The following is a 15,073-nucleotide window of genomic DNA, read 5'->3' on the forward strand; positions in this document are numbered from 1 at the left end:
ATTCAGATTTCCCTCAGACTTCTAAAAGTATTTCCCCAAAGAATCCACTCATCTAATTTTAAAGGAAATATACTTCTTACACAAGACAATCCAAACTGATGCAAAATATTTATTCCAAGTTAGTTATTTTATGCAGTAGTTTTCCCCCTCAACAGACTTGTGATAACCACATCTTTTAAATCTGTAAATAATGTTATCAAAATAATCTTAATCTTTGAAATCTCACAAAAATTTATATTTTACAATCCACCCTGAATATCAAGGCTGCAAGAATAACACATTTCCTATATCCAAATATTTTACAGCTGTACCCAAAAAGGAAAAAAAAAAAAAAAAAAAAAAAAAAAAAAAGAAAGAAAGAAAAAGAAAAAGAAAACCATGTATGCTTGGTTAAGGGCTATCGTTACCCGAGCAGCCAAAAATAAAATAAAATATCCAAATTATTAGCATTAATTTAATACAATTATAACTTCAATAGTCACTTTGTCATTGACAATGATTGCTTGAGCACAGGGGTGAGTGCCCCAAGGGCTGGTAGTAGAAGCTGTTGCTGCAGACCGGTGTCTCCTCCTCTCTGCACTGCCAGCTCCCACCTGTGCATCGCCCCATATATACTGTGTCTGTGTGTGTGTATTTAAAAAATTTTTCCCATCACACAAACTTCTTTCTATTAAGCAGATAACAGGGAAGAACAACAACAAAAGCTAAACAAGCCAATTGCTCTCTCTTTGGGATATGATTATTTCCCTTGTGCATGAAGTATTCAACAACAACATAAGAAAAGGAAAAGAACAATTTCTTTTGTATACTCTCTAAACACACAAGCTGAGTTTCCTGGGTCAGATTTGTGAACATTTATATGCCTACTTCCAGGCATCGTCATCTGATGTTTCACTGCTACTGGTTTCCGTGTCTGAGTCCTCAAACTCTGCTTTACAAGTGCTTCTCCATGGGGAGAACAGGCTGGAACTGCGGCTCTGCAAAAAGCCATTCTTCCCAAAGCCATTTCTTCTCAGCTATGGTTAGCATGGGAAAGAAAAAAGAAAACCATCAAAAACGACACTGGCAATGGGACCTGGAAAAGGCCAGGCCTCAATTCAATTCTAGGCAGAATGTGGACGGCGCCCTTCTGAGAGATTAAGGATTTCATATAGCTGTGCTTTTCAAAGTTTAATGTGCAAATCAATCATTTAATGATTTTTTTAAAATGCAGATTCTGATTTCAGTAGGTAGGGTTTCAGATTCTCTATTTCTCCAAGTTCTCAGATGATGACAATGACTGAGGGGATAGTTCTGAGTAGCAAAATTTTTCTGTCAGCCTGTAATTTCTCTTTATAGGACTTGATACTGTTATTTGTGCTTTAAACATAAATGCCATAAATACAAATACATGTAAATAAAATATAAATATAAATACCACCAGAATTTAGGCTCCACGAGGTTTGTAGAGACTCCATTTATCTTGCTCACTGCTATAAACCCTAGGATCTGGCAGTGTTTCACTCAAAGACTCCAAACATTTGTTGAATGAATTCAAATATGTCGTTTCTTGGCTCTGGCCAGAGTATCTGAAGGAAACCATAACGCTGAAGGCAGGGGAGGGTGAGCTTGCTTCTCTAGAGACCAAGGGCTGAGCCCCTAGCTTTGGACACAGTCTTGTGGCTCTGATAAGGAGTTAGAGCTGCCAGGATGAAAGACTATACTACCTTCTGAAATCTGCAAACTACTGACCTAGTTTTTGTATCCACCTACTGGAGATCCATATTGCCTAGGAAGTGATACACTTCTCTTTATTTTTACTATGACAACTTACTTTATATTTTCTTCTCCAAGGTCCTTTTCTTACACTAAACTGGGGCTCCCTAAGGACAAGGATTGTTCTGACTCCTTCCTCTCCTGGTCATTAACTGGTGTCCAGGAAAGGTTTATGACATACCTGCTCTGTCTTCATGTGGAACTCTCTGAGCTCATCCTCTGTGAGGGGGAGGCAATTCTCATCATTTTCAGGATACTCTTGCCATCCCATTGCTTTCAATAACCTTGTAGAGGGAGGTAAGGCAAAACAAAAACAAAACAAAACAAAAAAAACAAAAAAACATGACACCTTTAAGCATAAGTGGGAAGCCCACAACTTTTCAGAAAAAACTTACTTGTCTAGGGGCAATGGTACCCACTTGGATTTTTCTTTCCTCCCCAGCGGGGTAAACTTTAATTATGGCAACTTAGGTGCTTGAATTAAATGAGGGATCTCCACAGTTGCTCTTTCCAGAGCACAAGGGCTATAGAGAAGAGATAGTAGAGCAGAAAATAAGATTGCATAAGAGCCAAAATGCAAGGGCCCTCTCTATCCCATAGATAAAACAGAGGAAGAAATCTCACTTTTGTCTCTTGTAAGTAAATTAGTACAGTTCCACATGTACCTAAGTTTTCTTTCAAGTTCATGGCATTGTGGTCTCCTTCATACTCTTGTGATCTTGCTGACTCCTAAAGTTATTCTGGACAGGAACCTCCTTTCAGGAAGGGACTGCCAAACATGGCAGGTCCTATCTGCCATCTAGTTAGTTGCCCAGAGAGCTGGCTGCTCTGTGTTTGAGGCCCTCATTAAAAGAATGCACTCCACCCATGGGGGTCTCATGCCTCCTAAAGCCCTTTAAAGGCTTCTTGGAACTGCTCACTTGGGTTAGGAGGGCCCAAGGGCCAGCACAACAGTCCCAGAAAACCGGTTCCCCTTTCCACCCAGAGTTATAAACTGAATCTGAAACTAAACTACATGAAAGCCTTGGAGAGGAAAGTGTAAAAAAAGCTGGCAAATCTGTAAAGCAATGCCTAGCGGGCAATAGGTCAAGCAGGGGCATACAGAGAGAACACATTATTGTGCTAATGGACACTTCTCTCTGTATGCCAGACCAGATGTGAAATGTCTTAAGTATGTTCAAGCTTCTCGCAGGCCATACGCAGCATCCACTGTGATCTGATCTTCCCTTACCTGTGCTCTGCTTCCAGAGAATGTGAGAGGACTTCCCCTTCCTCCTCTATAGGGAGACTAAGACCATTTTGATGACAGCCTTCCTCTCCATTTTCCTTTGGTTCTGGTGTGCTGTTGTCCTCCAACTGAAATAAGGACACACTTGGTTTAATGATCCTTTGTGGCAAGAAAAGTAATCTACAAAATTAAGGAGTCAGGATTGAGGGAAGTGCTTTCCAGAAAACAACTTCAGTTCAAAAGTCTTCCTATTTAATAATGAGGACTTGCTCACCTTACTAAGATTTCCAAAGTATTACCAACTAGTCAGGATCTTAACTTCAGGTTATGTCAATGGTGGCAGAGCTATTAGATCCCTATGCAATACCCATGCAATCATTTGGTCTAAAGAACTGTGCTCAGCTTTAAAAAGTTCACTTTCGGGTACCTGGGTGGCTCAAGTCAACTGAGAGCGTCCGACACTTGATTTTGGCTCAGGTCATTATCCCAGGGTAAAAAAAAAAAAAAAAAGTTCACTTTCCTAGAGTTCTTGCAGCTAGGTGTTGCTATCTGACAGTTGGCCAATGTTGTATACATGCAAATTGCAGGATGGGGCTTTTAAGGAAGCACTTAAAGAAGGGAGATGTCATCCTCTTTCAGGTTTTTCGCTCTTTGTCCTTTCTCTAACCAGAACATGGATGGGTAGTATAGAGGTGCATAACTAGCCAAGCCCAAGTTGACTAAAACTTACAAGTTTCTTGATAATACCAAGGAACTCACCCTCGTATTTTTTTATTTTTAGTTTTTTTAAATGTTTATTTTTGAGAGAGAGAACACGAGCAGGAGAGAGGCAGAGAGAGAGGGAGACATAGAATCTGAAGCAGGCTCCAGGCTCAGAACTGTCAGCACAGAGCCTGATGTAGGGCTCGAACTCACAATCTGTGAGATCATGACCTGAGCTGAAGTCGGACACTTAACCAACCATACCACCCAGGTGCCCCAGGCTCACCCTCTTAAACTGCAACCTCTAACTCTCCTGTTGTAGGATACAGAACAAAAACAAAACAAAACAAAACCCTCTTGGCTTTACGGTTTTGTTTGTCAGATTTTCTAATTTTTTAAAATGTATTTCTAAGGTTGGGGGCAACAGAGGGATCCAAAGTGGGCTCTGTGCTTACAGCAGAGAGCCCGCAGTGGGACTTGAACTCTCGAACCATGAGATGATGACCTGAGCCGAAGTCAGATGCTTAACCGACTCAGCCACCCAGGTACCCTGTCAGATTTTCTTATATTGCAAGTAAATATAATCCTAACTGATAAAAGCTTCTGTAAGTTTACCAACTTCTTATAGCACTGACCAATTCAAGACTTTAAAAAAGCATAAATACAACACGGGAAAACCCCTATGTTGCCCAGAAAATTCCTATGGTCTTACATCCTCCAGCTTGTCACAGTCTCTGTTCTCTGAAAAGTCTCCATTCCGGTCATCCTTCAGAGTCTTCAGGAACTCACTCTTCCTGTCGGTAGTTCGGCGGGTCAGCTTGGTCAGGCGAGAGGAGCTGATCTCAATTGGAGGAGTAGTGCTGGAGGGACTCTGGGCAAATATCACAAATAGGTTGCTCCTGACAGCAAAGAGCAAGAACTGGAATTCTCTGGGTCACTTCTATTTGGAAGTGGTTTCCAGAATCTGGCAGCCTATTTACCAGTCTGTCTTTTACCAAAAACAAACTATCCTTTTCATAGAAACAGACTTCAGCTTTGCAGGGTTTTTGCAGTTAAGACTGTATAGTTTATACAGCATCTCTTTCATTTTTTTATAGTCTCGAGAAATGATGCCTGTCTAACATAGTCTACTACAGAGCAACTACTAACTACTCAGCTACTGTCCATCTTTAGACGCTAATGGGGTCAAGAAATGACTCTGAGAGAAGCACAGCTACAAAGGAAATGGAATTAGAGCTGTACATGTCATACCGTGTATCTTAGCATATGTAAGTAAATGAGAAATGGCAATTTTAGAAAAGGCTGTTTGGCCTTGTCCTCACTCACCTCTTTAGGAGAGCTTAAAACTGCACCACCAGCCAGTACTACTGGTTTGGTAACAGAGATTGGACTGGTAAAAGCAGACTCCCGGCTCGAGGAAAGGGATCCTGATTTGTGTTCCATTCTGTTAGCTTTCCATGCACTGGGCTACACAGGAAGAAAGAATAAATCAGTCAAAACAAGTATGGAGACAGAAGCTCAGCCTGGAAGATCAGAAAGCAAACAGTGAAATGTTATGTAAGAACACGAGTTCCAAGAGCTTACCCATCTTAACATGTTTGGGAGGCATGCAACCTCTTTCTGATGTTAGGCACTTGAAGGAGAAAAAAGCAGATGGGAACCAGAAGGGTCATGGGATATTAATAGGTATTTCTCAAAAAGAAAGCTCTGGTTCAATAACTGTGGGAGAAGCTAAAGTGAATAAAGTTCAACAGGTTTCTTCACTGTGCTATTTCTCAAAGCATTTAATTGTATACGAATTTGAGAGGCAGATATAATATACAGCGTTTTCCAAACTTACTGGACCCCAAAATGTTTTGTTTCCCAGAAGGAACTCTTATGGCAGGAAGCTAGTTCTAGGAGGCCAGAGCAGGCAATGTAAATGGCTAGACAATTCTGGTTTGATCCTTTCTTTGCTTGGCCTTGTGGGGCTTAGGCCTATTCTGTCACGCTGGCCCTAGCTCCAATTTTGATGGCGGCATAGTGAAGCCGGAAATTTTTTTTTTGAGTCAATCACACTGTCTGAAGAGACAGGAAGACAAAGCACATCAATGGAGTGAGGCTGGATAAGTGAAAAATGTCCATTTTTCCAGAATGAAACAATCAGAACGGAGAGACAGTCAGGACAAAGGAAGGATCTGAGTGAAAAGAATTTCTTTCTTGGTATTCAACAGGATATTATAGGCTTTAGGAAAGGAATTAATGTAAATGAGTATCTACCAGATGCTTATCAAACTGTTCACATTCTTATTCTAATTAGGTATAATTATTATATTGACTTTGAAGAAAGTTATACAATTTGTCCAAGGTTACTCAAATAGTATGTAGTATTGTTTTTTTGCAATGCCTCCAAAAAGAACATGCAAACAGATAAGAGAGACAATGACCCTACTGGAATGGAGATTAATTTTTTTTCTTGTGCTCATCAAAATCTAAAGATGGCTGCTTATATAAGGCTAAATATCAAAGATGATAGTTCCTCAGTGGCTTCCACAGAGTTGTAGATGGTTACCAGATGCCTTGTCTTTCTTTTTTTTTTTTTTTTCCAACGTTTATTTATTTTTGGGACAGAGAGAGACAGAACATGAACGGGGGAGGGTCAGAGAGAGAGGGAGACACAGAATCGGAAACAGGCTCCGGGCTCTGAGCCATCCGCCCAGAGACTGACGCGGGGCTCGAACTCACGGACCGCGAGATCGTGACCTGGCTGAAGTCGGACGCTTAACCGACTGCGCCACCCAGGCGCCCCGCCTTGTCTTTCTTTTAACATTGTCACCTCAGGACACACAAACACTTGCATTTCTGCCACAGTAGTATGAAAAGTTTACCAATGTTACATGCAACAGGATACCTACATCTATCTCTGCCCAACTTTATTCCAATTTAATCTTAATTTTCAGTAACTCAAACACTATGCTATATAGCTGACTTCTCACTGGACAAAAACCATTATGCCCTGGGCCCTCTTTTAGTAGAGAAATTATATATGTAGAAATCCATCAGAGTGAACCACATATCAACCATGGTTGGCTTTTTTTTTTTTAATGTTTGAGAGAGAGAGAGAGAGAGAGAGAGACAGACAGACAAACAGACAGACAGACACCAAGCGCACATACATGAGCAGGGGAGAGGCAGAGAGAGAATCCCAAGTAGGCTCCACACCACCAGTGCAGAGCTGGATGCTGGATTTGATCCCACAAACCATGAGATCATGACCCGAACCGAAATCAAGAGTCAGACGCTTAACCAACTGAGCCATCCAGGCACCCCTCAACACAGCTTTTTAAAAAATGTCCTCCCTTTCCTTTAAACTCCAATCAAAGCACTCCCAACTCTCTCCACCACAAATGATCCTGTCTTCTCCTACTGGACTCAGAAGTCAGAAGTCACTAGATCAAACTTTCCCCAATTCCCTCCTTTGCACCTCAAGTTTAACAGCTTCCTACTCCCTTTCTACCATTCTACACCTGGCTCATTCTCTTTCCATTCAGAATTTATCAGTTATTTCCTCCCTTCCTTCTAATAAGTTCTTCCACTTTATCTACAAACATGCTAAGCCACCTTACTGAAGCTAGGTGAACAAAACCAAACACATTTATTTTCCTTTATACTACCATCCTTTTATTGACAAGCTTTCCTGCATTAAGTCAGTATCTGCTGTCTTACACTTGCTCATTATTACTTTTCAATTCTTTGCAACATTCACCTCCATCCCCATTTTAATAAAATAGTTCTTTTGGGGCACCTGGGTGGCACAGCCTGCTTCAGTTCCTCTGTCCCCCTCTCCCTCCCCTGCTTGCACTCTCTCCCTAAACAATCAATTAATTAACTAGCTCTTTCAATAAATAACCAAAAATCTTGTTGTCATATTATATTCCAAGGCCAGCTCTTAATAAAAATATCTGTTTTTGGAGATTGCTATTACCCATCTTTTCAGAACCTGTCCCCTCTCTCTTTCCTTTCTGGATTCCCTTGCATCTTTTCAGTGGATCCAGGAGGCATTCTCCGGGGCTCTAGCCTCAGTGTTCTGCTGTAATATGCTTCTCAGTTAACCAGTTATTTGTAACTGTTTAATCCTTTAAATTGTTGAGACCATATGATAATATGTAAAACTGTATCTCTACACTTAATCTCTCTCCTGAGGTTTGTTTTTTTTTTAAAAATGTTTATCTATGTTTGAGAGAGACAGAGACAGCGTGCAAGTGGGGGAGGAGCAGAGAGAGAGGGAGACACAGAATCCAAAAGCAGGCTCCAGGCTCTGAGCTGTCAGCACAGAGCCAGATTTGGAGCTTAAACTCACAAACTGCGAGATCACAACCTGAGTTGAAGTCAGATGCTTAACCAAGTGAGCCACCCACGTGTGCTGTCTCTCCTGAGTTTTTATAAAGACCTCCATGACTGGACTGGCTTTAGTAGTCCTTCCCCCCATCAATTCCCAACTATCAGCCATACTTAAGCATTTGTCTTTTCCCAAACATACCATGTTTTGCCTTCCTTCCTTTCCTTCCCTTTCTTTCCTCTCTCTTTTTGGATAACAATGGTTCCTCTGCCTCAAAAGCCCCATCTACTTGCTCCCTAACAAACTTCTGTTTTCTTTTTTATTTTTTTAAAGTAATCTCTAGGCCCAATGTGGGGCTCAAACTCATGATCCTGAGATCAAGAATCACATGCTTCATGGGCTGTGCCAGCCCTTCAGGTGTGTCCCAAACTTCTACTGTTTTTAAACTATTTACTGACTTAGGCCGTGTCAATATTATATTCCAAGTACTTTTAAAACTTTAATTTCATTCTTTTACCACAATTATGTGACAGATATAATTCGCTCCAATTTATTTTTAAGGAAACAAGTTTAGCAAAATTAAGTAACTTGCTGAAAATCATAGGCCTAGAGAGCGGCATGAAGTTTGACTCTAAAATCCAAATTCTCAACTTCCTCTTTTTTAATCCTTCAGGATGGTAGACATTTTGGAGCAGTGGAAACAGCTCTGGATTGAAGTTGGTCAAACCTGGTTTAAGAGTCCTGGCTCCATCACTTTATTAGCTATGTAATCTCATATTACAGAATTTTCTACATCCTAGGATTAGAGGAGTAAACGTTATCGAATATATGTAAAAGGCCCAATGAAGGTCTTGGAACATAGGAAGATGTCAACAAATGGCAATTCTTTCCTTTTCTACTTCAAAACCCAGTTCAAATCTGACCTTATCTATAAAGACTCTGAGAAGAACATTTATTATTATTATTATTTATTTTTTTATGTTTATTTCTCTTTCAGAGTGAGAGAGAGGGAGACATACAATCTGAAGCAGGCTCCAGGCTCTGAGCTGTCAACACAGAGCCCAACATGGGGCTCAAACTCACAAACAACAAAATCATGACCTGAGCCAAAGTTGGACACTTAACTGACTGAGCCACCCAGGTGCCCCGAGAACATTTTTTTATATCTGTCTCTCCACTAGACAGCAAACTCTTTAAGATTATTTTGGGGGTTTGTTGTTGTTGTTTTATTTGAGAGAGAGAGAGAGAGAGAGAGAGAGTACAGGAGCAGAGAAGAGAGGCAGAGGGAGAAAGAGAGAATCCCAACCAGGCTACATGTTCAGCATGGAGCCCGACAGGGAGCTTGATCCCACAACCCTGGGATCATGACCTGAACCAAAATCAAGAGTCTGATGCTCAACCGACTGAGCCACCCAGGCACCCCTAAGATTATTTTGTGCCTCTAGTGACACAGGTTTTAATACACAGATACTCAACGTCTAGAGAAAATGAATGAATGGATAAATCCACGTTTTCCAGTCATCTCACCTCTTCCTTCCTCTAATACCTCGCTTTTCACATATCTACAACCATTCTCATTAACTGTTCCTGAAATCTGACCTTCCTCTCTTTTACACCTCTAGTGAAACGGCTCCAGAGCTATACCAGTTTCCCAGAAGAACATGTGGTGTCATGTTTTCGGCCTCTAATTTGCTTCACACTGTGTGACTTCACCACCTCCCTTCTCTGTCCACTTTCATCATCCCTGTTCAGGCTTCATTACCTTTTACAAGGACAGTAACAGCTTTTCCTTTAGTTTTCCTATTTTCATTCTACCCTCCACTTAGGATAGTCCTACACAACAGGGCTAAATTAATCTTAACCCCTGTGTCCTGACTTTTGTTCTTGCCACTTCTTCACCCTCAAAACTGTTCCTAGATGTTTGAGGACATGACATTGTCTTAACTCATTTCTATACTCTCTAGAGTCTAACAGAATACTTGCACTCATTTCAAATTAAATAACACTCATAAAAATTCTTTATAAATTCTTAAGGAATGGAGCAAACATAAAGTGTGATGGCATATTGATAATAATAGCTATGGGGCGCCTGGGTGGCGCAGTCGGTTAAGCGTCCGACTTCAGCCAGGTCACGATCTCGCGGTCCGTGAGTTCGAGCCCCGCGTCAGGCTCTGGGCTGATGGCTCAGAGCCTGGAGCCTGTTTCTGATTCTGTGTCTCCCTCTCTCTCTGCCCCTACCCCGTTCATGCTGTCTCTCTCTGTCCCAAAAATAAATAAACATTGATAATAATAGCTATAATTTATTAGCACTTACTATATGTCAGCTTTAAGTACTTCATAAAACCTTCTCATCTATTCCTCACAAAAACCTTAAAAGAGGGGTGGGGCGCCTGGGTGGCGCAGTCGGTTAAGTGTCCGACTTCAGCCAGGTCACGATCTCGTGGTCCGTGAGTTCGAGCCCCGCGTCAGGCTCTGGGCTGATGGCTCAGAGCCTGGGGCCTGTTTCCGATTCTGTGTCTCCCTCTCTCTCTGCCCCTCCCCCGTTCATGCTCTGTCTCTCTCTGTCCCAAAATAAATAAACGTTGAAAAAAAAAAAAAAAAAAAAAAAACCTTAAAAGAGGGGTACTATTACCCCATTTTATAGATGATCAAACTGAGACTTAGTAAGAAACCTGACCACGGTCATATCATAAAGAATGTGCAAAGTGAACTCTATCTACTCCAAAGCCCTGCTGTTAATATTCATGGCACATTATTTCTTTGATAGTACTTGCTCCCTTGACTTAAATTCACATTCTTTCCCTTCTACATCAGAGAAACAAGTATCTTATACCCTTTCAAAGATAATTCAACTTGTCAATCAGTTTTATTCCCACTCATTTCTTCCTGAGCCATGATTCTTTAATGACTTCTTTGAAGTATATTCCAAGTTGCTCCCAAGGGCTTCTTCCTACAGATTTCTTCATCCTTTCACTTAACTTTACCACCACATATATTCTATTTCCTTTTACTGTCAAGTCTCAAAAGTTGCCACTGCCTCTACTCCACCCACATAATTCCAGGATCCCCTGACATCTTGTTTTGTCCCTACACCACTCTCATAAAACCTAAAGTCAAAGGTCATCTAAACCTTTCCAACTGCTAAGGTCAAAACCCATTTTTCATTTATTTTCCTCAAATGGTCAGCAGCAATTGACAAGCGTTGACAACCCCAGTTGCTATCTAAACTCACCTACCCAGATTTTTGTGACAGCATAGTATTTTTTTGATGTCTGAATTATAATTTCTTAGTCTTATGGACTATATTGTTATTTTCCTAATATTTATAAGATATTAAATATTTCCTCCAAGTTTTATTTTCCCGTTCTTTACTCTTCCATCCTTTTCCCTTAGAGATCTTATCTACCCTGAAAGCCTCATTCATTACCACTAGGATAAGGACCCCCAGTCTGGATATTTCCCCAGTGCTCCCAGGAGTAATTAAAATGATCATCCACTATCCCTCAAATATGCCTAGTGTTTTCTGGTTTCAGAACTTGCATTTAACTATCTCTTCTTACTATGTACAATACTCCCCAGACTCTTTTCTGCCTATCCAAATGTGAATCATCCTCCAAAGATCAGTTCAAAAGACAGTTTTCAATAAAATTTTCCTCAATGGTCATAATCTGAACTGATGCTGCTCCTCTAAACTGAACACTAAATAGTGTTTATTTAAAAAAAATTTTTTTTGAATGTTTATTTATTCTTGAGACAGAGACAGAACGCGAACAGGGGAGGGGCAGAGAGACAGGGAGACACAGAATCCAAAACAGGCTCCAGGCACGGAGCTGTCAGCACAGAGCCCGATGTAGGACTCGAACCCACGAACTGTGAGATCCTGACCTGAGCCGAAGTCGGATGCCCAACCGACTGAGCCACGCAGGTGCCCCCTAAATAGTGTTTAAGTAATTTAGTTATTCCAAGTCTGTTTAGAATTTGTTATTAGCATGTTATTATTTTATTTCACATATATCACATGACCTTTCATATTGTTATATCTTGTTAATCAGATTTTCAGCTCATGGAGTATCATGACCCATGTTGTACTTCTCTGTACTGTTCATAACCACCAAACACAGTGCTTACACACAGAGGAAATGAATAAATGCTCACTGCTTTTCCTCTCAATAACAAAGTAAATTCTAGTTATTGTTGTACTGTGCTAACAGCTCAGAGCCTGGAGCCGGCTTCAAATTCTGTGTCTGCCTCTCTCTCTCTCTCAAAAATAAACATTAAAAAAAATTTGGGGGGGGGGGCACCTGGGTGGCTCAGCCAGTAAGCGTCCGACCTTGGCTCAGGTCATGATCTCACAGTTCGTGGGTTTGAGCCCCACATCGGGCTCTGTGCCGTCAGCTCAGAGCCTGGAGCCTGCTTTGGATTCTGCATCTTATTCTCTCTGTGCCTCTCCACGACTCATGCTCTGTCTCTCAAAAATAAACAAACGTTAAACAAATTTTTAAAAAAACACTAAAAAAATTTTAAATTATAATAAAGAGATCCAATAAAGTGTTACAAATATTATGATAAGAGACAAGAGCAATACTCAATTAGAGATAAAAGGATGAATTAGATCTTTAGATGTATGTGATAGAAAAGGATTCACAGAGCAGGTAACATGAACTTGAAGGATAACTAATTTCCCAGGTAAAAGAAAGAAGCGATAGTAAAATATAAAAGATGGATTAGAGTTAGGCTATAAAGAATTATACATGCCACTGCCAAGGAGTCTAGCCACTGTTATTATAAGATCAGTGTTGGCAAGCAACAACCTGTGGGTCAGAGGCCTGTTTTTGTATGGCCCATGAGCTAATAATATTTTACATTTTTCAAGCACTGTAAAACAAACAAAAAACACAAGGGGAAGGGAGAAAAGGTAACAGAGACCATATGTCATAAGTGACCAGCAAAGCCTAAAATATTTATTATTTGGCTCTTCACAGAAAAGTTTACCAAACCCTTCTGTAGATGGTTTGGGACCGCTAAAGTGATTGAGGAAAGGATGTGTTATATTCAATATGTTTTATGATAATCATCCTGGCAGTTCTGTACAAGATGACTGTAGGGAGATGAAGAAATAGAAGAGGACACTACAACAGTAAATGGGAGGTGAAAAGGGCACAGGACATCACAGAGGGAGTTACTGACACGGACTTTATAACTGCTTGGTAGAGGGGAATGAGTAATGAGGAGGAAAGAAGCAGCCAATCTAGACAATCACCCGAGTGATCAAATGGATGTTGATGCTATTAATGGAAACAGCAAATCAAGAGAAACAGGTTTATGAGATGAAGCTCATGAGAATGAGAAGCCTACTAAGCAAGCAGCTGGCAGCAGTAGAGTTTGGAGACAGAGTAAACCATATCTATAGATATCTGTATATAACTATATAGATATCTATACAGTTATATCTATTTTTTTTTCTGTTGAATCATTCACCAGATACTCATTCAGTAGTATATATATTAGGTACTGAATGAGTATCTGGCGAATGATTCAACAGAAAAAAATAAAAATACTAATTTTTTTCCTAATTTATTACCAAACTCCTACTGTATAAGATTCTTATACGGATTCCAAATCATACCTTGGAAGGTGGTGGTGCAGGCTTAGGAACCAGGTTCTTATAGACACTTGGAACCATGGTTGACGATTTGTTCCCATTTGCATGGTGAGATCCTGGTGAGGTGAATGCAGCAGAGAAGGCAGCAGAAGGATCTTCTTTGGAAACTTTTTTGATGACTAGCATTTTGGAAGGTTGCTTGGCACTAGGTGGGTTTTCTGTGAAATACAATAGCGAAGAGACAAAAGAATGTCAAGCAATGGTTAACATGAAGCACAGTTTATATGAAGTCCTCACTTTCAACAGAGAGCTGGCAGGTGAGACTGAGGGACAAACATTTCCTGGTATGCACTTAACAGATATTCTCAAAAGTGACAATACTTGAGAACTACAGGAAAAAAGGCAACATATGAAGCTAAATTCATAAATCAACCAGGAAGCCCAAAGATGTTAGTAGTCCTTCAGGGGCTTAATATGTCTAGTGTATGGTGTGATCACTCAGGCCATCAAGAATGTATCCAAGGGTGGCAGTTCCTGTCAGCAGGGGAATGCAGAGAGATGTGGAAATTGGGAAAAGGAGGCTACCATGGGACCTTCTGATCAAAGTGGAGCAAAGCTTTACACTATTAACAAAGGGGAAATGGTACAACAAGCACCCTTAATTCTGTAACTCAAAATCCAAAACCAGTATTCAGGTATGCTAAAGCCTTCCCAATAAGATGCCTAACTACTGACTGAATAAGTCTAATGTAGGAACTAGGGGAGTCTCATTTGTAAATGCCAACAATTTCAAAACTACAGATCACATTTGGTATAAAATACATTGATTTGTATGTTAATTTTTTATAAGGCTAGTTACTCCCAGCATGTACACATAAACAGGTATATGTATATGTTTTCACCTTGCCTTCTACAATAAGCAACATTTAACTGCCAAACCTGCCCCTTAACCACCCCCACCAAATAAAAAAAAAATCAAGTGTAACCTGGCTGAACAAAATACTCTATAGGATGTGGTAGTATGCAGCCTTTCAAAGAACATTTTAGAAGAGTATCCAATAATATGCAAGAATGCTTAGTACATATTGTTATATATGCCTGCCAAATATTTAGGAGACAATTATAACAACATAAAATTCAATTGGATTGTTACAAATGAATTAGCAATGTTAATTAAACATTACTACTTATAAGCTTTAGATTATTCTCCCTTTGCTTAAAATCTTTCAAATTCAGGGCTCTACAAGCTCTCAATTATCTGTATTGGGATTCCACTACCATTACAGTTCAGTGGTATTTTCGGCGGGCAGAGTAAGAGATAATAGGTGTTAGTTACCATGTGCAAATGGATGAGATGAGAAAAAAAGAGATAAAGAAACAAACAAACAAAAAAGAGATAAAGAATTTTTGCTCTTCTCCATGCGAAGAAAAATTTTAAGTTGTGTGCCTTTAAAATGGCAAAATCTAC

General features: G+C 40.2%; 1 protein-coding gene across 6 annotated transcripts in view; it reads right to left on the reverse strand.

Annotated features, from left to right (window-relative positions):
- Window positions 1–89: 89 nt before the first annotated feature.
- Window positions 90–15,073, reverse strand: part of GPBP1L1 (GC-rich promoter binding protein 1 like 1) — a 68,994-nt gene continuing 54,010 nt past the window's right edge. For 5 of the 6 annotated variants that reach the window (XM_045477170.1, XM_045477169.1, XM_045477168.1 and 2 more), the window contains 6 exons: window positions 13,630–13,823; window positions 5,012–5,152; window positions 4,398–4,556; window positions 2,987–3,111; window positions 1,937–2,039; window positions 90–1,016 (listed from right to left, as the gene is read on the reverse strand). In XM_045477170.1, coding sequence (XP_045333126.1) covers window positions 864–1,016; window positions 1,937–2,039; window positions 2,987–3,111; window positions 4,398–4,556; window positions 5,012–5,152; window positions 13,630–13,823 — 875 coding nt within the window. In that variant the 3' untranslated portion in view covers window positions 90–863. Of the gene's footprint in view, window positions 1,017–1,936; window positions 2,040–2,174; window positions 2,280–2,986; window positions 3,112–4,397; window positions 4,557–5,011; window positions 5,153–13,629; window positions 13,824–15,073 lie in introns of those variants that run through there. The other variant, XM_045477173.1, reaches the window with a different exon arrangement.

This window comes from Leopardus geoffroyi, chromosome C1, assembly GCF_018350155.1.
Source record: "Leopardus geoffroyi isolate Oge1 chromosome C1, O.geoffroyi_Oge1_pat1.0, whole genome shotgun sequence".
Classification (NCBI taxonomy): domain Eukaryota; kingdom Metazoa; phylum Chordata; class Mammalia; order Carnivora; family Felidae; genus Leopardus; species Leopardus geoffroyi.